General features: G+C 38.9%; 1 protein-coding gene across 1 annotated transcript in view; it reads left to right on the forward strand.

Annotated features, from left to right (window-relative positions):
* SLCO5A1 (solute carrier organic anion transporter family member 5A1) overlaps window positions 1-24,471 on the forward strand; it is a 78,406-nt gene that overhangs the window by 32,802 nt on the left and 21,133 nt on the right. The window contains exons 3-6 of the mRNA XM_082046954.1: window positions 1,606-1,738; window positions 7,155-7,381; window positions 15,444-15,608; window positions 20,368-20,566. Of these exons, the coding sequence (XP_081903080.1) occupies window positions 1,606-1,738; window positions 7,155-7,381; window positions 15,444-15,608; window positions 20,368-20,566 (724 nt within the window). The remainder of the gene's footprint in view (window positions 1-1,605; window positions 1,739-7,154; window positions 7,382-15,443; window positions 15,609-20,367; window positions 20,567-24,471) is intronic.

The following is a 24,471-nucleotide window of genomic DNA, read 5'->3' on the forward strand; positions in this document are numbered from 1 at the left end:
TACAGCCACAGAGTGACTGGTCCACAAAAAACATGTGGAGATAGAGATTTTGCGGTGAAGATGGTGTTTTCAGGGAGTTAGAGAATCAGTTGTTTTCCTGTGTGCTACATAGTGGGTCTGCAGCAGCTGAGTAATTGTTGTACTGCTGGAGCTTGGGTTTTGGTGGTACTAGACATATGAGTGGACAGCAGAGACCATCCCTTCCCACCCCTCCTGCTTCTCGTGCTTACAGCCAGGTGGAATGGGAGGCAGGACAAAAGCATCTTAGAAGAGTTGAGTACTGCAGGATGCATTGAGGAAGGAAAGAGATGGAGCTGGGGAATAAGAGAACAAATTTTGGAAGATGATTATGGTTTTGATGGTGTGGACAAGATTGTATGGATCTTGTAAAAGGTGTTTGAATTTAAGGTTCTTAACTGACCTTGGCTTAGTTCAAAAATTGATTTGGTATTTGCAGAAATAGGAAAGGAGTAGAATTGGCGAGATTTAAAGGCAAGTCAAATGGCAGCCTTTAAATTATCCACATTTTGAAACCTGGAAATGAGACCAGGATTCCTAAATCTCGGCAGTCATTTCTTGTCAGGAAACAGACCAGATGTCTTCATCTGCTCCTGCTGATGTTTCACAACTATCCCTCTACTGGAAGATGCAGAGAGGTTTCCTGGGTCCCAGGTCCAGCTGCATCTTGGCCCCACACTGAGGTGTAGTCTTTCCTTGCCTCTGTCTCCCTTGCTCTTGGCAGCACTGGCATGCAAGTCGAATGGGAGCTGTGATGCTTCCCAACATGACCTGGTGCAAATGGCTGAAGGACCAGGACTAAAGGGTGTACTCTGAAGAGTATCTTGTAGAAGACACAGCAGATAGGAGCCTTCTATTGATATCTTTTACTTCGTTATTCCAAGTGATAAGAGTTTTGCTCTCATCAGATGTTGAGACTGTGATGATGATGTAAAATATGTGCTGGTATGGTTGCACACAAGAAACTTTTAATCACTTTTTAAATTATGAAATTTGAAAGATAAAGTGTTCTGAACAAGGCAGAATTCTCACAGGAAATACAGTATGTATGGTCCATGGCTACACAGATAAAAATGTAATTCTGTCAATCTCTAAAATAGGAATATTAGATTTCTAAACTTTGATAGTTCTTTTAAATCCAGTATTAGTCTGATAGTAACTAAGCTGCAATGTTGCAGTTTGATGTCTCACACATTTTACCCTTTGCTTTTCTGTTTTCTTACCATTCTTATTTTTTTTCTATTTATGTATTTAATTTTGTTTTGATTAAAAGGAAATGTTTGAAAAATATGAAATATGAAATATGAAAAATACTGGCAAAGTCAAGTACAGCTTCCATCCAGAATACCACCATAGTATATACATCCGTCTGTGATTTGACCAAAAACATACAGAAAGCAGTAATTTTCCTATCAATATGTTACTTATGCAGAAGTTGCTGCCTTTAAAGGTTGCAAAAAATGGTTTTGAAGGTTTTGGGGCTTGAAACTCCCTGCTTTAAGAGGCATCTTTTACTTTTGAATTCTATGTGCAAATAACTAATGAAACTTTTTATTGATGCACGACTCTGACCTTTTATTTTCTCAGCCATCATGTACGTAATGGGAGCACTTGGTCCTGCAGCTGGATACTTACTGGGAGGACTTCTTATTGGTTTCTATGTTGATCCAAGGACAACTGTTTATATTGACCAGAGTGATCCCCGATTCATTGGAAACTGGTAAGGGTCAACCATTTTTCAAAACTACTCTCTAAATTGCTGGTAGGGAATTGAGACAGATTAGGCAATCGTGTCCCTTGAGGGCTAGTTTAAGGTTATAGGAGGACACCAAGGAAGAGGAGTTGATTGCTACACAACAGCCTCTGACAGAGAGGAAACTCTGACAGAGTGGAACAGAAGTGCAGGGGCACGCAGGCATGGAAACCTCCTGGTTTTGGCTGCTCCGGAACTCTCTCTGACTGCTGTGGATGCTGACGGAAAACGCTCAGCACAGGGCTGGCAGGACAGAATGGCTGTGTTGTAGGGGGCCATCAAGGATCACTGCTGACCAGGGCTGAGCTCTTCCTGCTGGAAGGCGGATTAATCGCTTCTTCGGTTTTCCAAAGCAAGCAGTGAGAAATGCTGTGTTCTGCTGAGAGATGAGAAATGGTAGACTTTGTTTACCCTGGCCTAGGAGAAGGAGATAGGATGGGGTGAGATCATAGCCTTTCCAGTCCTGTTTCTCAGGGTTATGGCTTGTGTTTAGCCAGCAGATGACATAAACTGTCACACTATTCTGTAGTAAAGAACAGACTTTCCAGCAGGTCTGAGAGGTACCAGCCATAAGTTAAGCTGATGTCTTTGGGTAGCCTTTGATATGTGGCCTCTTTTGAAAATACCTCTTTGAGGAGGCACATCTTGAGGATGCTTTAATTGGCTGTTCCTCGGATAATTCACAAATCTGCCTTGAAATATTCATGCAAGCCCAGAAAATACTTAAATTTGTTATCCCGGGAGGAGAGCTCTAGTTTGTAGGTGCAGGGTGCAGTGTCAGTTCTCATGCACTGGATTAGTGTTTGTCACTGCCCCATGGCAGTTGGACCATATCTGTTTCTATTTATCCTGCAGTTTGACGTGAAAAATTCTCTCTTTGGAGTGTTCTTAAACCTTTGGAGATTTATCGTGGCTTTATTTGTCTTAATCCAAGAACATTGCTACATAGGACAGTCTAGCCGAATTTTCAGCAAGAGAAAGGCAAACCTGAGTGCTCAGTTAACCTGTGACCTTGGGGTTAATGACTCTGCTCTCATGTGTATACTGGCTTATTTCAAAGAGGGGATTTGTCATGTGAATGTGCTGCAGTGTACTTGGACTATTCCTGCATAAAAGATTTGGAATCAAAGCAAAATATTATACATTCTTCATATAACTCTCATGTTTCATGTTTTTTTTAAAGACATGTCAGAACTGGTAGTCAGTATCCAATCAGTACTTTTCAACAGAAATTGTGAACAGGCCCTTAAATATATTTGTTAATTGAAATCAATGAGGCTATATGAATGTGGGGTAAGCTTTTCTTTTGACTTTCATGCAACTGTTGATGTAGCTGTCTTGTAGCGTGGGCATATCTGTGTGAGTTTTAACTTGAACAGCTCCAGTGAAGGTAAAATAACCAAAGCAGCATGGACACATTAGTTGGCTGCTTCTTGGGCTGTTTGCACCAAGCTCGGTGCTGCAGCAGACAGATGGCCACTGCTGCTCGTTTAAAGGTAGTGTTGATATACATGCCATGTTGTCATAGTCAAATGTGTAAGAGAGATCAGGCAAACAAATTCCTGTCATTGCTCATGAGTTACAAGTTTAACTATGCTCCCTCAAAAGAGTGAGTGGCAGGGATGGATACCCACTGCTAAGGATGGATCCCTGGCAGGAATGCTGTAACCACTGAGCTCCATGGCAAGAGTTGTGAGAAGTCATCTCTTATGACTGTTTCTGTGGGCAGGCTTTGAAAACATTTACTGTACCAGGCCTTGCAAGCAAAATAAGGAAAACAGCTTAGTCTGGGCATTTGGAAGGGTTTTTTTTTGTCAAATTGCTAAGTGCATTTTATGTTTCTCCAATGTTTAATGTCACCTGATCAAAGTATCTTGATGATTTCAGTTTTGCACAGGGATGTCAGCAGAAGTGATGACTGAAACAAGGGCAAGGAATCAGTTGTCAAAGAATCTCAGCAGGCAAATCATATTCTAGCTAGCATAGAAAAGCAAAAGTCATTCAGTTTCCTTTTTCCATCATGTTGATTAAATCTGTAGTGACTGGCTTCCCCTGAAGGCTGTTTCAGGTTCTTGCATTACTTTTTCACTTTTGGTGCTCTCATTTTTTCCTCTTTTTAATTTCTAGAAAGCATCCCCTGCTATCAAATCTCTGATAATTTGTTTCACAATCTGTGGTGACCTGTCATAAAGGTTCACTGGTGTTCATAGCATCTGTGCCTTATTCTCTTTTCTCTTTCTGAAGCTTTGCCTACCCATTACAAGGTGCAAAGACTGATCCTTTGTCCCTTGCTGCTCACTGACTGCCCAGTTGCAGAAAGCTCTGGAAGTGTAGGCTTCCATTCCACTAAATGATATTTTCTGGGACTGTGACATTTTCTCCTTGCAGGGAAGCGCAGAGTAGCCAAGTTTATTTTTATTTATGTATCTAACAATTTGAAATATAAGAGTAGGCTAGCACTTACTTCAGCTGGCACATTTTTTAAAAGTAGGGTGCAGTTGCGATAAGTTAATGGGCAGTCATATCTGTGATTTCTCAGCCTTGTCTCCTTTGAAGTGAATTAGTGTCTTTGATTCCCACCTTTCCTTTATTATAGCTGTAAGGTTTCTAACATCACTTATCATAGGGACCCTGTGAAAAAATTCCATTATTAAAGGAGGTAATGATTACAGAAAAAATAGTGAGTACAGCAGCTATGATATATGGCAACCAAAATTGCAGTAAAGCCTATTTTTTATTTAAGCTGTTGCTTTCTAAAAGCTAAATTGCATACAAGCAGGACAGGTAACTTGGTTTATCTTGTGAAACTTGATAAACAAAGTAAGTGGTTACTTCTGAGGGTTATTTCTGATCTGATTCTTCCATGAGTTTCATAGAACTTGGGTTTACACTCCTAGGTTTTGCACATCTGGGCTTTCTGTAGGTGCTCTGGGCTACGTTACAGGCCAGCTGTCTATGCCAGCCCATCAAATATTTCAAACTGCTTTTTATTCAAGTGTGATGACTGTAGGGATATCAGTTTAAAATCAACCATCATGCTGTTGTCTTTGAAAACTGTTAATGTGCTATATAGGGATCTCATTAGTTGTGGAGTAGCCCTTGGTGGTTTGTCAGGTGCTTTGAATCAAATTTTCTTTTGCTGACACTTTTCTGAGTGTTTGCCTAGTTATGCATCTGTTTAATGCTTGGATCTTCCCATATAATCTTTCATCGGCATTCCACACAAGAAGTTTAAAGGAATTCCTCCAGCACTGTCTGGTCCTTCCTTAGCTTTAATTGCTTTTATTTGAGGTCCTGGGGCTTGTGCAGTTGCCTTTGAGGTATTCTCCTGCATATTTTCTTTGACTTTAGAATACAGAAAATCAAGGACTTTTTAATTAATACAGATCCTGTTCTGACTTCTCATTTCCCATTGTAGGTGTTCTTGTTATTTTTTACATCGTTTTTTGTCTGTTTTCCAATTCTTTGACATTTCTCCAGGAAGATGTGAAGTGTAGATGGTGCACATAATTGCATCCAGTGCTGCATTTGTGACATCTCCAGCATTCGGTATGCTGCCATAATAGTCCCTTTGGATTTGAATTTCATCTCGTGCTACATCTCAGGCCCTGTCTCGTTTGCTGTTTCCCACTGAGTGGGTGGTTTCAGATTTCTCCATATTATTACCACAGATCGTTTCTTTGATCAATGCCTTTCAGGTTCTGCCTTTGAGATCCTGAAAGGGATGTTGCTACATTTTTATACAGTCTGCTGATTTATTCCCTGTCTGATAGTGCTGACTAATCCTCCTAAAAGTCTGGTTTCTAATCCTTGTATGTTATCAGCTAAAATGAATGAATAGAGGATTTTCTGTTTACATAATATCAAAACTAGTCAAAACTTTCAGTCACTTACATTTGCCTCACAAAAGCTTCCCACATCATCTTTCTAATGAAAATGGTGTTACATGTGGCTGTTTGTTTGGTGTCTGCCTTTACATAACCATTTACCACACAAGCCATTAACATGCATATGAATGTCTTTCTTTAAAAATGCAATTTGCAATATCTTTGCATTACAAATATGAGGCCAAATGTTTTTGTTTCTTGTGCAAATAATCCTGTCTACTCAATACTTCTAAATGTCTAAAGTTTGAATAAATATATAATTAGTAGCCTCCTGTTGTAGCTTCCGTTTTTGAGTGTAAAGGATTTTTAAAAAAAATGTAAAAAAATTCTTATTATTATGGTTTGATATTGCAGTAATGTGACTGACTTCACTGAAACTACCAGACACTGGTATAGATTAGCATGATGGATTGACTTCGGGTGGTTGCCAGGTGCCCACCCAGCCGCTCTCTCACTCCTCCTCCTCAGCAGGACAGGGGGAGAAAATATGATGAAAAGCTTGTGGGTTGAGATAAGGACATGGAGAACACTCACTGGTTACCATTGGGAAAACAGACTTGATTTAAGGAAATTAATTTAATTTACTGCCAATAAATAACAGAGTAGGATAGTAAGAAAAAAACCTTGCCACGTAAACCCAGTACAATTAGATTAGTATATAGTGACAGTTGCTCTTCCAGTACATGGGAGGGAGTTTGCGAGTGGATTCTGAGGTCGTCCTTCTTTATGGAAGCATCTGTGTGATTTTATCCATGTTGCCCTGTAGTCTTTCATTGCAAGATGAACTTAGAGGAGAGATAATGTTATCTGATACTCTACTATCAGCCTTCTGACTGCAGAAGGTTAACTCTAGAGCACTTTCTAGTACAGCCCTTTTGCCCAGCTGTTGCTATTGTAAAGTTCGTTAAGCCTCTTGGCCTCAGGGTACCTGCAGTCTGTGTACCTGCAGCCTGAATGGCACTTTTCTGGCATCCCATCCACTGCCTCTTCTATGGGTAGATCCCAAGTCATTCTGTGTGAGTCAGGGGAGTCCTACGTAGGTACTGGAAAGCAGGACAGATTTAGGCTTGATGTATCCATCTAAACATTTTATCTTCTCATCCCATGGATAAGTTTTTCATGTTCTCCAGAGGATACTGTATTGCTTTACTGGGAATTTTCCAAGAAAGGCAAAGTAAAAGTGAGTATTTACTTCTCAGGACTCAGTACTGAATAATTACCAGAAGTGAAAATTTACGGGAACTCAAAGCTGACACTGTTTCATAATATTTGATGGGTTCTGGATAAATACCTTTATCAGTAGACAAGCCAACAGAAACATCTTCTAATTAATGGGCTTAGTGCAGTGAAGGCACTCGCCCACTCCAATCTTTTAATGTCAATGTTCCATGTTTTGCAAATATATCTTTCTAGCTATTACAGCCTGTAATAATCATGATGTTTTTATTTCGTGTAATGCATTGGCATTCATTTCTGTTCCTGTCTCCTGGCATTAGGTGGAGTGGATTTCTTCTTTGTGCCATTGCAATGCTCCTTGTGATATTTCCAATGTTTACCTTTCCGAAAAAGCTCCCTCCTCGACATAAAAAAAAGAAAAAGAAAAAAAAGATGAACTCTGATGATGTTTCAAGCGATGATGAAGTAATGAAAGAGAAAACAAATAGCAAAATACAAGCAGACAGTGCAGTTCCTGCCTCTATGGGATTTGGAAAGAATGTTAAAGGTGAATTTTGGTTTTAATTTTTAAATGCTTTAAATTTTATATACAGGCTCATCTAGGGTTGTATGAGTGTAATTGAAGGCATGGTTTTGACATCTTGTATTTAATGTCATGTTTTGCTATTGAGATTTTAACAGATGGTCCTCCTTTAAAATTACAGAGTGCAGTGATGAGTGTAAGACATCCGTTCACTTAAATTATTGAAGTGTTTAATGTGCACTTGTAACAAGCAGGTAACCTATTTCATGCAGTTATTACCAGACATATTTGTGCACCTTACAGTTTGTATTTGTCATACTTACTTTAAGCTGTCCTTCATAGAATAATCTTTTAAAATATAAATGAAGCAAGTAAAAAGAATTCTAGTATGTGAGTTAAATTACATTCATGCATTTTGGTTAGTTAATTGAGAAAGATTATTTTGTTTCATATGCCTCTCCTGCCTATTTTATACTGCAAGCTATTTATTTTCGGAGGGCTAGGACAAATGAAACCTGTGCAAATTTTGAAACAAGAAGAGAATAAAAGATTGACAAGGAATAGAAATTTTTATTTTATTCAAGAAGCAAACCGTCAATGTGAAATCTAACAGTAAGTAGTAATCATTGATAAAATGCCTTGGGAAGAAAGGCATCATCATTAACAATTAACGTGAAACATATAAAGTTGGAGTTGACAATATAGGCTTAACAGTGTCATGATATTGAATAGTAGAGGACAAGTACCTTAATGCCTTTGTGCTGTCAATGCTGTTGTGTCTTTCTTGAATTCCATGATATGAATGCCAGTTCTACTCTTTTATGGTAGCCTGATGAATGCAATGGGACTAAGAGAAATTGTGAAATGTCATTGGTACCATTAGAAGTAATTAGAACTCAAAACTTCAAGTGTTAGTTTATTGACATGAACATTAATATTAATTTTTCATTGGATATCAGTCCAGGATATAATGATTGAAAGATTTTTTTTAATGATAAGTTTATGATCGCTTCTTATGCTGGGTAGGCAAGGTTTAGCGAAATGACTGTACTGGTCCTACACTAAAGCCAGTGTAATTCTAGGTAATATTATCCACATGCATCTGTATACATGGGGTAATGAAAGTTACTGGTAGTTTCTATGAAAGTGAAGAAAAAACAGGAGACCATGATTTGCTTGTGGTGATTTTATTAGCTTACAAAACAGCATCTTAATCAAAGCACAGAGCAAGCAAGTTAAACCTGCAGTATCAGATATTTCAGAGCCATATTCTCCCTTTGTTTCTTAGTTTGAGATATGGTCTAATCATCCATGCAAAGTAGCTCTAAAAGTGGTGGAAAGGCAAGACAAGCATGTTGTGTACTTCCCTCTTTGTGAGTCCCTGTACATAATGTTTTCTCCTAAATCCATAAAGTGAGTTGTGGGTCTGGTCCCTTCAAATCTACTGGTCTGTGATTGCAAAAGTAGTTCAGGGCTACTCTTGTCAAGGTTTTCTAACTAATGTAGGGAAGTGGGAAAAGGGAGTTCAGTCCCTGCTGCGCTCCTTACTAATGATTGCAGGCAATGTCACAGCAGAGGGCCAGCTTCATCCTGTAGGTGTGTCTGGAAAAGATACAGGGATTCAGACAACTCTGCTTCTGAATGAGTTTGCTGATGCTGGTTCTCCATTTCTGTATGTCGCTACAGGCACAGCAGATACACAGAAAACAAGTATACTCTTAGGAGTATCTTTCTTAGTACTTTTTTCACAGAAATGGAAACTACTGTATATCTCATTTTGGCATGTGTTTTTCTAATATATATCTGCCTAAATGTGTACCATACTTTCTACAAGTTCCTATATTAATATATTAGTTGAGCCACCAAATTAGAACTTCTCATATACAAAACTTTTCATTTTCTCTAGAGGAGAAACTTCACCGACACAGTGAAAAGTGGCATTGTATTCCACGTGTCAGAAAGATGCCAAGCCAGTCAAGATAACACACAGAAAAGTGTTTTGCTATAAGCTGATAATAGCTTTCCCATTAGGTGTCATTTATCCTAGCAGAGAGGGCCTGCAGCAGGAATGCACTATCATTCAATTATTTTTCAAGTTTAAGTGGGCTTTATGGAATGAGATCGTGCCTCGAGCTTCTCATTTGAGGCAATTTTGTTTATAATGGGAAGGAAAAAGGGATCACATGTGTCTAAGTCATTTAGCAGTGCTTCTTCTGAGATGCGATGTACATTTTATACTTCTCGTTGAATGTCAGGGCTTCATCTTTTTTTAGAACGATGGGCAGAAACTCCACTCAGGCAGTAGCCGGGAGACTGATGATTTAGTAGGTCATGTCTTCTGTTCTGTACTAATAAATATCAGTGATGTCATAGTCTGCCATGACAGAGGTCAGTGCCATTAAATCTGTAAATTCCGTGCAGCTTTGGTCAGGAAAGTTGCAGGGAAGAAACTGTGTTGATCTTCTGGTATGATGTTGTCTTGCCTGGGAAGGCTGGCAAAATGATTCTTGTCATACTGTAACTTGTCCTAATTTGACACAAGTTAGTTCTCTAGATTAATGAAAAGGAATCAAAAAGCATGACAGAAGAGGGCCTGGGTCCTTTTTCCTGCAATGGTTGCCAGTGTAGGCTGAAGAAATAAAATAAAATAAAATAAAATAAAATAAAATAAAATAAAATAAAATAAAATAAAATAAAATAAAATAAAATAAAATAAAACAAAATAAAATAAAATAAAACAAAAAACAAACAAAAAAAAACCTGGGTCTGCTGCAAGTAGCCTCCAACTTCAGTGACCTGAGCTTTGTTTTGGCCTATGGTAGAGCTGGGATCAGATAAAAATACAGATACATCTTTGCTTTTTCTCAAATTTTGAGATACAAGGGCTTGGAACTCAGTCTTCTATTTATGTTGCAAATAAACAACATGAGAGAGAGATTGCTTCTGAGGCGGGTATCGAAATTATTAAATAAAACATTAAATAGGTCACACGAGGAAGTAAATTGAATGTAGTTTATTGGGAGAAATACAGACAGGTAGTGTAGGCAACAGGAACTAGAGGAGATTTATAATGAAGAAGCCACAGTTCAATCTCATTCATGCAGATCAATGATGAACCTGAGCAGGCAAAATCACTGTTTTCTTTTATTACATGGATACCCTTAGGGTTTCTTATTAGGGAAATTGCATATGCAGCCCTCTTTATTTCTCACTGTAGTGAAACTTACTGTGCAATTGGATAAAGGAGCACTGTAAAGAAAGCAGATGTATTTATTACTCACCTAAAATGTACTGATCTAATCCAGAGGGTATTAATTAATTATATGTATTTTTCAGCCTTTTACATTTATTTTATTTTCTTTTGTTTATTTTTGTTAATGTTTTGAATTTTGTTCCTATATACATATAAGTAAACGAGAACCCAGCCCTTTCTAAAATGTAGAATATTCCCATCTGCCTTTTCATGTCTATCAGCTGTCATGTGCCCTTCCCAATCTGACCCTGCTGAGGACTGAGACAGTATAATAATGCTTCTCAGGGCATCAGGAAAGGTAAAAGAAACTCCTAAGGAGCTTGTGGTTGTAGCTGGAGTTTCTGCAGTACCTGAGGATTAGTTGGCAGGGATCAGAAGAGGAGGAGACAACAGTGATCTGTGTGCCGAGGCGCTTGGTGAGTGCTGTAAATGTCAGAGAGTTCAGCAGACTGTGGGCTGGAGATCCTGCTGTGCCACTGACCTTGAGCGAGTCGCTTCCCCCTCGCCCTTTCTTAGACCATCTTGAAGAGCTCAAAATAGAAAAGGTTGGTGTGGCCCTGTGCAGTGATGAGCAGTGTTAGCTGGAGCCTCGAGGAGCTGCTCAGAGTCAAGTTAACAAAAGTAACAATCAGATCAAACTTGCTCTGAACCTCTCTACTCTTGATGGGATATTAGGGGCTGTTCAACGATCTGGCCACCACCCAGGTACTTAAGGAATGTCCTGAAAATGCTTGAGTTGAGTGAGGTTGTTGAAATGGTATGTGAGTGGATAATGAAATACATGGCAAAATATTATTCTAGAACTTAGTGACTAGCCCTGTGCAGAATGTATTTAAAGCAGTCGTATGTGATTGAAAATGCTCATTTTCATTCTGATAAACAAATCAGAAATTCTGTCTAAAATCTTGGCTCTGCCTTATACTACATAATAGCAGGGGATGCCCCTGAGACCTCAGTGTGGTGGCAGCCTCCTTCGGAGCTGCAGACTTGGGTAGTGCTGTCCAGACCTGGAGCACCAGCAGAAAGGAGGTCCTCTGGCTAATGTCTGCATCACCCTCACAAGGGGCTTGGCTGATAAACTACAAGAAGACAGTGCTGTAGACTGGCATGGATTATTCCCCTGGTTGTATCCTTTGTACTGCCTTAGCCTAGATGTGCAGTAACAGGGGCAGAAGAAAATATATTAAATTATTAAGTAGGAGGTGAAGTCAGAATATTTGAGGTTTTATTGAAATTCAGTTTGCAGTGCTTTAAGAGTTTGGCTTATAGCAGTATTTATGAATATTTGTGTTGCTTGCATATTTTGCTTATACTTTTCCGTTACCATGAATCAATCAGTGGTCTGGCACACGAGTGAAAGAAAATGAGTGCTAACTAGAGAAAAAATATTATCAAAGACCATGAAAGGAAGAAAATTGCCATTAGACTAGCAAACCAGTCCAGCAAAGCAGGTTTCAATTTACTCTTAGTTACATATTAGGTTATTAAAAAGAATATGAGGATGTTTAAGAATTTAATTACTGCACTGAAGAGTAAACGTGGTTGCAGCCATACTGAAAGATCATTTTAGTTTTAGGAATGTAATTGAAAGAGATTTATTTGTTCAAATGACTGAATGAGGGAGGCTGCAAGTTCTCATAGGTTTGTTTCTGATACACACTTGCAAAAACAAGAGATGTTTTTTGAAGATCTCCTAAAAATTGGAACCAGACAGGTTTAATAATAGCCTTGAAATCAAAGCCTAGGCCTGTAGCTACTCAGACAAAAATAATGTGACATTGAAATGTTTTAAATGCATGATTGATTATGTAGTACAAAGCATCCTTGAAGTTTTTAGCATTCTTGCTTTTTACTAGAATTAGTGTGATTGAAATAAATGAAATACAGTGCATTTTTATTATATGTTTCTAAATTCAGAAGTGTAGTACAGATTCTGTCATACACGATTTGACTGTAACCATCGGATGAAATCAGGGAAAGCCTAATTCTAAATATATATTTTTATTTTCAACTTTCTTACTATATAGCAAGTTTTCCTTGCATGCCAGACAATTATTCTTTATAAGTCATGGAGAGCTTCAACCCTCAACTGCTCCAGGTGGTACGTATTAGTGCAGCATGCAGGAATAATCTGTTTTATTTCATGCCAAAAATGACAGTAATCAGCAGAGCTGTTCCCTGAAGAATCCTTCACACAAATGTAAGAGAACTTGTGCTTATTCCAAGACACTGAGTTTTATCTTTTTATCAGTAGAAATCCAATTTGAAAATGATAATTAGTTTTGAAATTAATAATGACCTTTAGACTGACTGCTTAGATGAGATGCAAGTAGGAGTCAACAGAAAGTACAGCTCTACATCCAAACACCAGAACAAAATGTTTGATAGCTCTGCAGCTCTTTACCTAGTTAGTTCTTTAGTATCTTTAGATAAAAAATTCTAAATGATACATTTTCCTGAAGTTCAGTTTTACCAGGAAGGGCTTAACTTTACCGGTTATTATGATATTTGGACCAGGCCCTTTAAAATACTGGATTTAGCATAGATCAGCCCTTGGCTGAGGACTTCCACTTCATTTCTACAAAGAGCACTTAGTACATCATCCTAATAAAATGATATTTCTCTCTGTGATACCCAGTCTTCTGCAAGTTACTACCTGCAGGGGGAGAAGCTCTTGGTCCTGCACCTTGTCCCTGGGGAAATCCTCCTGCAGCAGAACTTGAGGGAACAGCAGGAAGATGAGCCAGGGGAGGTTTAGGGTGGACATTAGGAAAAGGTTCTTCACCCAGAGGGTGGTAGTGCACTGGAACAGGCTCCCCAGGGAGGTGTAACAGCCCCAAGCCTGACAGTGATCAAGAAGAGACTGGGCAACGTCCTCAGACACATGGTATGAACTGTGGGGTTGTCCTGTGCAGGGACAGGAGCTGGACTCAATGATCCTTGTGGGTCCTTTCCAACTCAGGACATTCTACGACTCTATGATTCTATAGTTCTATGAGAGGCTTCACAAAAGCTGGGTTAGAGACTCTTGTCTCTTGCCATTTGGTTTCTTTTTTGCATCTAACACCCCATCAGCTAACCCAACCCAGCCCAAGCCACCCCAGAAATAGACACAAAGGCAAAGCTCATGAGGTTTGAAGGCTCACGACTGATGGGATTGTAGATCTTTCATTTTTTTTTTCCCTCTTTCATTTTCTCATGAACAATGAGATGAATTTTGAGCAGATGTATTTTGAACATGCAGCAAATTTGCCAATAAATGCTGATACTATTTTATCTTTGTACTTGCTACTGTAGTTTCTGAAGGTGTACAGTTGCATTACAGTTTCAATTTATTCATTTTGGTAGTATATTGTCTCATACTCCTGTTACCTTGTTTCTTTCTGTTCTTCTATTGCAAACAGTGCCACGTTAAAAAAAAATAATCTGTAAGTGCTAAAACTGATTAAGATTCAAATATAAGGGTGCTTCTTAATATGATTTATTCATTACCTATTTCCACCAAATTTAGTATTTAACATTTAATATGTTTCTTCATAGAAGCAGCAAGAGAGCATTAAAATTATAAACCTATACTCATAATGAATTCAGCATAAATTTTGATGGCTGGCATAAGCTAAGACTGGATACAGTCAGACACCTTAGGTGCTGATTTGCAGCCTGACAAATTTTGACATGTCAAGAGTGTAAATTCTGTTTGCTTTAATACAGATAACCTACTGGAGTTAATGGATGAAGTGAGACAGATTTTTGACTTGACAACTTTTAACATCAATAAAATTCTCATTCAGGAATTCTTACTCAACATATTGTGTTTCTAATGGGCACTCCTGTCATTGCACTCAATGGGCTTTGATTCAAGCAGCATGAAAAAACCCAACCCATAAAAGGTTACATGTAACACTTGAACAGAAAATCTGATGTCATTAGAAGCCCCAAGGAAAAAAAAGAAACATATTTAAAATCACACCATGTAATCTGAAAATATTAAGTCTTCAACAGAGTTATCATCATCTCGTTATCTCGATGATAATTTTTTGTCACTACAGGACTGAATTAAAAGTATTTAAGTGTTTCTTTAAGTACAGTGCTGAATTTCATGGAGTTTTGATACTTGATTTGAAGATAATTGCAACATCTATGACTACTTTTTTGATTGAAGGTAATGATGTGCTTTCATTTTTGATTGATTGTTTTATCCCTTCTGAGAATATTCCATCAGTAAGGTATGTTGGGATTCATTGATATCATTGACATTATTTTCTCAGTATGCTTTGTTTGCATCTGTTGTAAATACTTTTAAATCATGTAGGAGAATGTTCCCTTCTCAAATTATAGTATTATTATCCCAATTTTCCAAGCATGGTCCTTGAAGCAGAGTTACAGGGGAACGGAGTGCTGTGTTTTCCTCCCTTGGAGTGCAAAACTCTGTACTATCGGTTCAGCAGTGTGGTATCTGTTATCTCATAGAAAATTTCAAAGAAAGACATCAGAATAATTCCAAAATCACTACATTTTATTTTTGTTTTGCTTTATAGGGTTACTATGTAGACCCTGTAACTTCTAGACTGTTTTGTTAAAACAGACCTCAGTTGTATTTGTGAAAAGTAGGACTGCAGCCCTGGGGTGAGGCAGTGAGATAGGGTAAGAGCGGACAACAAAGATTGCAATCCCAAATATGCACTCTCCCTTCCGCTTAGCAAGTGTGGCCAGATGCTAGCAAGCCATTATTGCCAGTCCATCTCAAAGAAAATCAATTTGTTTTGTTTCAGTTTGCTTTTGTTTCTCGCTCATTATTTATAACATCCGTTTGTCATTTTTGTCATTTTATAGAGCTTCCAAGAGCAGCTGTCAGGATCTTAAGCAACATGACATTCCTTTTTGTGAGTTTGTCATACACAGCTGAGAGTGCCATTGTCACAGCTTTTATTACCTTCATTCCCAAGTTCATCGAGTCACAGTTTGGCATCCCAGCTTCCAATGCCAGCATCTATACTGGTAAGGCATTGCCACGTAGTGTAATGTGGAAAGGGTGGGCATTCTTTGACTAATGAAATGAATCAATGTACTAATTGACCAAAAATGTGCTTGTTGGAACAGGTGATTGGATCTATCTTTGTGCATTTGATTAGATATTCAGGCCATTTTTTGATATTTGCTGTTATATGTGTGCTTAGTAAAATACGAACCCATTTATATTGTTAAAGGGCTGAGTTTTCTTACGTAAGCCTGGACAGACATTTTCTAATATGTTAGTTGTCTTTCAGGGGGAAAAATGCAACAAAAACAAGCTAGAAAACCCATAGGCATTACTGCAACTTGTGTACTTTAAAGGATCTTTTAAAGCTGTTCTTATTTTCCGTGAATTTTACTTTGTCTTTGAACTTTAAAATATCCTAATCTTTCTTTTTTTCCCCAGTGACAAGTTTATCTGTCAAGTGACAAGTTTATCTGTCTCATCCTTCAGTTATCTCTCCTCTCCAGGCTGGTGGTTTTCTCCATATTTACTTATTAACACTGAATGAACAATGATCTAGTCTAGTTAGGATTGCTCCCCAAATCATTTCCCACCCATCATTTCGGGTCCGAGACCCCTCTTTAGCAGGTGTGGCACTTCTGTCTCAGCAATGTACAGCCACATCCAACTTCTAACAGAGCTACAAACCACAAAATTTTAATCTTTGTACAGATTGTGCAGAATTGGGGCCTATGTCATGCAGATTGTCTCCCTTCTTTCCTGGTTGCATCAAAGATACTTGTCTTTATATGGATCTTTTTGAATTCTCCATAGAGCTTCCTGTATAGAATAGCTGCTGATTACTAGGCAGGTTACTTCTTTGCTCCCCCATAATTCCAGTACACAAGAAGGAGTGATGGAGTGAAGACTGAGTTGTGGGAACAGGGGGGAAGTATGGGATGAAGCTGCTCAGGGTCATCAGCCAAGGAAAAGGCAAAAAGCAGTAGAAGAAAGAGTCAGACACCTCACATGGGAATTGTGTGGCACCTGCAGTGACTGGAAGAAGAGCAAGGAGTCTTTCTGCAGTGTGGAGGGGAAACATCAGAGAAGCACCATGTGGTGCCTTCTGTTTGAGAGCTTGCTGGGATGAGATTTTCTTCAGGGCATGAGATCTCTGTGTTCTGTATATGAGGAGGGAACGCTGATTGATGGGACCATGATTCTATGTGAAGCTTACAGCAGCTACACACAGATAGGCATTTCGCTGTAATGAGTCTTGATGGGATTGCTGCTCTATAACTTGCTTCATTCTCAGGGTAAGCCAGAAACATTCTTGCCAGACAAAATATTGAACAGTCAGTACATCAAAAGAGATAAAAATGACATGGCCCTGTCCAGGGTGTGAAGCTATTAACATCTGTTGTTTTCACTGTTGTAAATTGCTTGATAAAGACTATTGTAATGAGCCAGAAGAAGGAGATTAAATAGCTGAAGATGGGTGTGCAATACGGACAAGCAAGCATTTCTTCCACAAGCCTGGCTCCTAAACTTAGCATTAAAGCTGTTATTCATTTTATAAATTGCAGGAAAAGTGGGAAGAGGAAACTTGGAGATTCTGTGTTAGATTGCTACTGGCTAACCTTGTAAAAGACATGTCCAGTTTACAAACTTCTGGTCAGCAAAATTAATTAACTTAAATGTTATTTATACTACATCTATACTTCGTACGTACATCACCAGATGAATACATGTGCTTGCTGAATCTCCTTATGTTACTGATGTAAATGTTTTATTGGTCATTTTCCATCTCAATTAAATAGCAGGAATTCTTTAATTAAGTCTCAATTTGTTTCTATTTTTAAACAAACCTGACATTAATTGTCATCAAAAATGCCATGTGCTAAACTTCATGTCTTGAACTTGTGCAGCTTCTGCTGCAGTTTTGTCTTGTTCAGAGTTTTGTTTTCCATGTGCAGAGCAGGTGGCATGTAGCCTCCTGGCTTTCTCAGGTCCAAAACCAAAACCCAAACAACTTTGACTTTAGGTTACAGGTAGATCTTAGACAAATCCAGGTTAAAAATTCAGGTGCATTGCTTGCAGGTTGACTTGTGAAAAAGAGAGTTATAATTCAAATAATTTGTAATTGGAAGAACCCCACACTATATTACAAAGCACCTTTCTTGTCACTTCTGCTAAAATGGTTACAAACACATTGGATCTACCTTTAGTTTTAGAAAAGGTATATTATGTATCCCAGACAGAATTGGTTTGCAAATCTCAAAGTATTCCCTTTGAAAGTGTAGCCTGTTTAGCAGATATTGCAGTTTTCGGTTCCCAGACAGTAGCTGTTAAGATAATCTTTTGCTGCTGTGGAAAGCCTGAAGTGCTGCAGCATCCTGACAACAGCAAAAAGGACAAAGCTTGAAAATTGCTGACTGAAAGCTGATATTACCTAAGAGCACTGTACCCATGAGTATATTTGGCACACACACAATTCCTGTAAGCCAAGCTCTCGTTATGAAATGAAGGAAAGTGCAGTGCAACAGCTTAGGATCAGATCTTAAGCTTTATTCCTCTAAATGCCTTTGAAAAAGAAGGATGCATGTGCTGATTAGATGTACATGCTTTGCTTTGCCCTGGAAGCTCATCTGGAAGTGCACTGGAATAGATGTGTTTCTTTGACAGTACATCACTTCTGATTTCACATCCCCTGTGGAAAGAGAGGTGTGTAAGGATGAAGAGTTTGTACTTAGAGCAAAAGAACCTGTCAGGCTTCCTGACGCACAGGAGGGAATCTGCACTTGTCTCTGCTGCCTTCACTGCAAACAGCAAAATCTGCTCCTGCCCTTGCAGTTTCTCCCAGAGAGACACTTTTTCCATTCCCAGCTCCACTTTGTGTGGAGGAATTAGTCTTCATACTTCTGTGTAGGTTTCCCTTTGTCCTTCCAGCTCCCTGAATGACAGCAAGCCTTGGCAGGCAATTTCTTCATGTTCTCCTCATCTTTAATATTCTGATCCTCATTGTGTGGCGGAGGATGGATGAAAACAGCAGCACAGTATAATTCACTAATGAAAAGAACCATTACATAATGCCTCACAAAGTATTTACATGCTGAGTTTTGACAGGGTACGGTCTCAGTTCTAGTGAAAGGCTTTTCCAATATCCATGCTCTCAGGAGAATAAGAAAGAAAAGGTAAATTCAGTCCCAAAAGATGTTAAGAACTCAAAGCTAAGCTATAAGATGGAAGGAAGAAGAATAAAGTACTGAGGTTAATTTATGGTCAGCAAGCCTTTGCCTTGGGTAAGACCCTTGCTTCATATACCTTATATAGCCGTGGATTTGGTTCATGGAATTTGGTTCACCTGCCAGGGGTGTTTTAGAAGGCATTGCAAGTGATCCCAGTCTGTCTTCAGCATGGATGTGAGCTTCTTTGACACAGATTTCATAGAGCAGGTAATGCCTGGTGGACTCAGCTGAGTTACCATTTTCACCTAGAGAGAACATTTTCAGGGCAAGTGAAAGGATTTGCGTTATTTGCTTCCCTTGTTCATATTCAGTCATTGAAAGTGAGAGATATAACAGCTTGAGAGAGATAACAGCTTTGAACTTCATGAAAATAATTTAATTCTCCTAGAAAGACTTATACATTTAAATTCTGCTCTTATGAGAAAGACTGGTTTTAAGTCTGCATATTGTTGTTATTGAGAATCTTCCTAATAAAATGATGTTTGATTTTGTAATGCCATTGGTGATGGCAGTGTAATTAAGATGGCAACTATTTTTACCTCTTATTTTCACTTTCGTAATCTCAACATTTTGATAAATATGATTTCCCCTTCACCTTTAGACAAATTAGCAGAGAATGAGAATGCTTTGCGGTCATATTAGATATTTGCAAGTGACAGTCTTACCAGCGTCTTTAAAAAGAAGACCAACATCTTTAAGAATTTGGATTATAAAGCTTAGTTCCTTCTCCCTAGATGCAGCTGCCAAAAGTTGTTCAAATTCCATATTTATGTGGAATGCATATTTTTTAGCAAAGACCTTATTTAAAGAGCTTCTCACATGTCAGAAGCAAAAGCCAAGGGAAGCTAAGAAGTGCAAGACATTCACTGACACCACCACCTCAGGCCCTGGGAAGTGAGAACAGCCCGGTGATGTGTTGCTGAACTGCCACCTTATAACTGCAGCAGTGGCAGAAATTTCAAAGGCTTGTTTTTTGTGTCTTAAACCTATCCTAATAGTTTTTCTAGTATCTTAATTTCTTTCATCTTGATCAGTTTGCTCTCATTGTTGCTGTGCTGAGATGATTTGGGCTGCCAGTGTAAAAAAGTGATATTCAACTTGAGCAGAGTATCCAGAATACAGAATTTGGAGCCGGGTTTGTACATGCACTCCAAGGTGGGAAGGCTTCTGGGATCCTGGCTGGGATTAATCATGAGAGCAGGAAGAGGAAGATTTGTGTCCAAATCTGGATTTCTTCAAATTTTCAGTGATTGAATTGGCGCAATGTGTATCCCTTCTCGCCATTCTAAAATAAATACAAAGCAATGTTTCTGCTTTTAAGGACAATAGTTCTCTTATAGTGCCTTGGCTGCTGGTAATATCATAAGGAGGCTTTTATTAATTCTTTGACAACACTCCAAAGGTTTGAAAAGTCTGACTCAGTTTGCTGACAGACAATGGAGATCTCAGTACAGCATTTGCAGTCATCTAATTAGGGAATGAAGCCAATATTTACGTGTTATTCCGTTTTGGTAGGTCCTGTTTTAAGGTTGCTCAAATTTCTTCCTGGCAGGTGTGATTATTGTCCCAAGTGCTGGTGTTGGGATTGTCCTAGGCGGCTACATTATAAAAAAGCTGAAACTTGGTGCGAGAGAGTCTGCGAAGTTGGCTATGATCTGCAGTGGTGTATCTCTGCTATGCTTTTCAACTCTCTTCATTGTTGGATGTGAAAGCATTAATCTGGGGGGAATAAATATACCTTACACAACTGGGTAAGTACCTTGGAATTATCTGTGGCAAAACCAACTTTTTCCAAAAAGCCTTATAAAGAAATGTAAAAAATGCTGATGGATGATGTACTGAAGAAGCCATATATTCAAATGACAATTTGGCAAGTATTGTAATATAAACACACACTGTTACGATGTGGCCCTTTGGTTTTACACCTAGTTTATAGTGAAGCTTATGTAGTAATTCACCTTTTAGAGGGATGGGAAAATGCATGAGTGGACTTCAGTGACTTACTAGAAAATAAGAATAGTATCCTGTGTAGATTGATTAGAGTTTAGTTAGTGTTTCAAAATATTCTTTCCTGCTGATGAAAACTGAGAAAATACGGAAGGGTTTATAAAGATATTTTCTGAATAGGTTTGTTTATTGTCACCGTAATGGTCTCTTAGGTCTTCAGTCCCTATTTGAGAGGAATCACTTGGGCACGTGCTACAACATTAGTGGTGTGTGCTGCTTCTGAACCCCTTGCTGGTTGTATGAATGGCCTCCAGCCCTTGCTGTATCATCATAGAGACAGCGACTAGATCATAACCCTTAAAGGTATATTGAGAATGAAGAAGGCTGTCGTGAAAAAGGAGGAGTGGATGTGGGAGGGTATTGAGAGTGAGGGTTTTAAGCTGTGACATTAAGAAATGCATGGATGGGCATTTTAAAGAAATAAGGGACATTAGGAAGGAAGACAGTGTGGAAAAGTTGTGAGAAAGTGTTTCACTGGAAGGTAATTCCGCAGAAGCCTGGTATAAGCTTATGTTTTCTTTCTTATTTCATGCATTAGCTTTTCTCCAAAATTACTTTCTTCATGTAGCTTAAACACAACAATGGCGCAAGCATTTGAACACCACATACATATCTGAAGCAATGTTTTTCCCTTTGCTTTTAGATCTGAGACAGCATCTGCCTTTTATTTATGGCCAAGTGCTGTTATCAGGTCCATTTGAAATCTTGCTTTTAAGGCTCAGTTTTGGACTCTTTGACATTTTGACGTTTGGAAGAGAGTGTAGAAGAAGTGTGGAGCAGGAAAAGAGGTGGTCCAACAGGGAAAAAAACAACTACAGTGGAGCTGTGAGCAAGCCAAGTGAAAACCAAAGAGGATAAATGGGAAGCAAGGGAGGAAGAAAATAGGCACTGTTTACACAGAAAATATTTTGTGCTACATGTTGCTGGGTGTTACTACACTGCTGTCAAACCCTAATCTTAGAGCAAGAAAACCAGCAACTGAAAATCATGAGCTCATGGAAATGTGATTTACTGCTTTGTATTCTTAATATCTAGAATTAAAACTTGATGCTGAGGAGCTGACTGTAGAGGGAAATAGTATGGTGATATATCCTGGTCTCAGCATCATGGGCTGAAGAAGAAGAGAATGGGGATGGAAAAGGGGTGGAATGCTTTGGTTGTCCACCCTGTGACAGCCTGGGGGCGTAGATGAGGAAATAAAAATTATTAGGAATTAAAATGTAAAGTTCAGATAGCAATTAATTGAGCTGTGTAGCAAGTCAGAGTGTCACTGCCTGACTAATAAGAAGGCTGTTCTTTTCTGTCTGTGAAAAAGTGCTATTTCATTTATATCTATTTCTAAATTGAAAACATGGCAAACTGTTGTTATGTGGCACTTAACATTCACACTTGAATGTAAGAGTATCTGATTTCATTTTTGCAGTAAATAATAACATTTGCAGTAAACACATAGCATGAATTGAAATAGGAGGCTATTCACAGCTGTTCGAAAAGTGCACTAGCATTACTTCTTTACCACCTTCATCTAATTGTTCTCATTGAGGCAAGAGGTGGGAGACAGTAATGGCAAAATTCTGGGAAATGTTGAAGTATACTAACTCTTTGAAATCAGTATAAGAATCAGTATGCTCAGATTGTAACATCATCAGAAACTGAGAATTACCAGCGTGTTATAAAGCAGGGTTCAGGAGTTTGCAGCCTCAGACCTATGCGATTTTTTTAATGCAGAGATCAAACAAAATGATAATAAAGAAGCAGCACTACACGTAAATTTATCTTGAACATCTGATATGCTGAACATTCTCTTAATCCTCGTGGTCAATCGTTTGATAGTTTCAAATAATTTACTTGGTGGGCAACTCTTCCTCAGACATCAAAGAATGTTATACATGCAACAAAAAAAGCATGTTTTCATTTGAGGTTTAATAAAACACATTCTCTTCTCCCAATGCAGACTATGGACATCAAAGGCAGTTCAACAGGCTAGACTGGATAGGAGAAACACTGTAGCTACTTGGTTCAGAGTAAATTATCTTGCCCCATGCTCTGCCTTAATATGGCAATGCCAGGTCTGATGTCTGAGCTACCCGCGGTGGCAGCAGCCCAGCCCAGAGATCTCAGCTACACTGGGCAGCACAGACATACCCCATGGGAGATTTCCCTTTCTGAATCTTCCCTGGACAAACATGCTTAGTTCTGCTTTTCTTTTACATTTAAAAAGTAGTTATTTTTCCTTGATGAGCAGAGTATGTTTCATAACTCCGTATTTTTCTAACTGTACCATCTGCAAGAAAGTGGATGGGACCTGGAGGCATGCACAGATTAGAATGCATTTTCAAGGATTTTCAGCTGTTTTATGTTGGGCACAAGCAGTTTTGCTGTTGTTGCTGTGTAGTCAGCAATTCTGTTATCAGGGAGGTCAAGGGCACCTCTTTATTATACATCTCAGCATTTTAGAACCTGTTGTTCCGTGCCCCAGCCTTGTGACTGAAGGCATGTTTGATATTTGAATACAGAGTAAGGAGCCTTATGTCAAGCCACTATACAGCATCCCTTCTCTTGCACCATAACCAGCATCCGAATGGGAAGACCTGAACCAGTGAATTGTCTCCTTGTTCAAATGGCTTTTGAAGCTCTCCAAGGATGGAGACTCCACAATCTCCCCGGGCAACCTGTGCCAGTGCTTGGTCACCCTCACAGTGAAAAAGTGTCTTGTGATGTTCAGAGGGAACCTCCTGTGTTTCAGTGTGTGCCCATTGTCTCTTGTTCTGACACTGGGCACCACCTGTCTCCCTCTTCTTTACAGCCTCTCTTCAGGTCTCTTCCATGTTTTGTGATATAAGGGAACTAAAACAGGCTCCATGGGGAACTTACTCATAAAGACAGATTCCCGGATTAGTTCAATTCCATCTCTCACATTTCTGATATGTAATGAATCCAAACAGAGCCTTTTAGATGACTTTCTGTTGTTTTGGTGCAACTAAGGTTTAGTTAAAGCATGGCAATTGACTTACTGAGGCACTAAAAACATAAAAACATTCTATGCTTCCTCTTGTACCATCAGTTTAGATTTCTGTTACCTCTTGTATCTCTTTCAGTCCAATCAGCCAGTTGGATCCATTAAATTGAAAGCAGTGACTAATTGGATCAGAACAATAACAACAAAGAAGGAATCCAGCTAAGACAGTGAGAGGGTCCCTTGTTTGACAGCTACACAAAAATTGCATCATTGCTGTGATTCCAGCTGCTCGCCAACAAGGAGACTGCAAATCTCTGCCATCCAGAATGTCTTTGAATACCAGACCAAAAATATTGATATCAAATTAAGATAATCCTTTTTTATCATATAGCCTAATATTAAGATTATAGAACTTATGTGGTGAGGAGTCCTTTCCTTTCCTTTCCTTTCCTTTCCTTTCCTTTCCTTTCCTTTCCTTTCCTTTCCTTTCCTTTCCTTTCCTTTCCTTTCCTTTCCTTTCCTTTCCTTTCCTTTCCTTTCCTTTCCTTTCCTTTCCTTTCCTTTCCTTTCCTTTCCTTTCCTTTCCTTTCCTTTCCTTTCCTTTCCTTTCCTTTCCTGTCCTGTCCTGTCCTGTCCTGTCCTGTCCTGTCCTGTCCTGTCCTGTCCTGTCCTGTCCTGTCCTGTCCTGTA

This window comes from Streptopelia decaocto (genome assembly GCF_964273445.1).
Source record: "Streptopelia decaocto genome assembly, chromosome: 2".
Lineage (NCBI taxonomy): Eukaryota > Metazoa > Chordata > Aves > Columbiformes > Columbidae > Streptopelia > Streptopelia decaocto.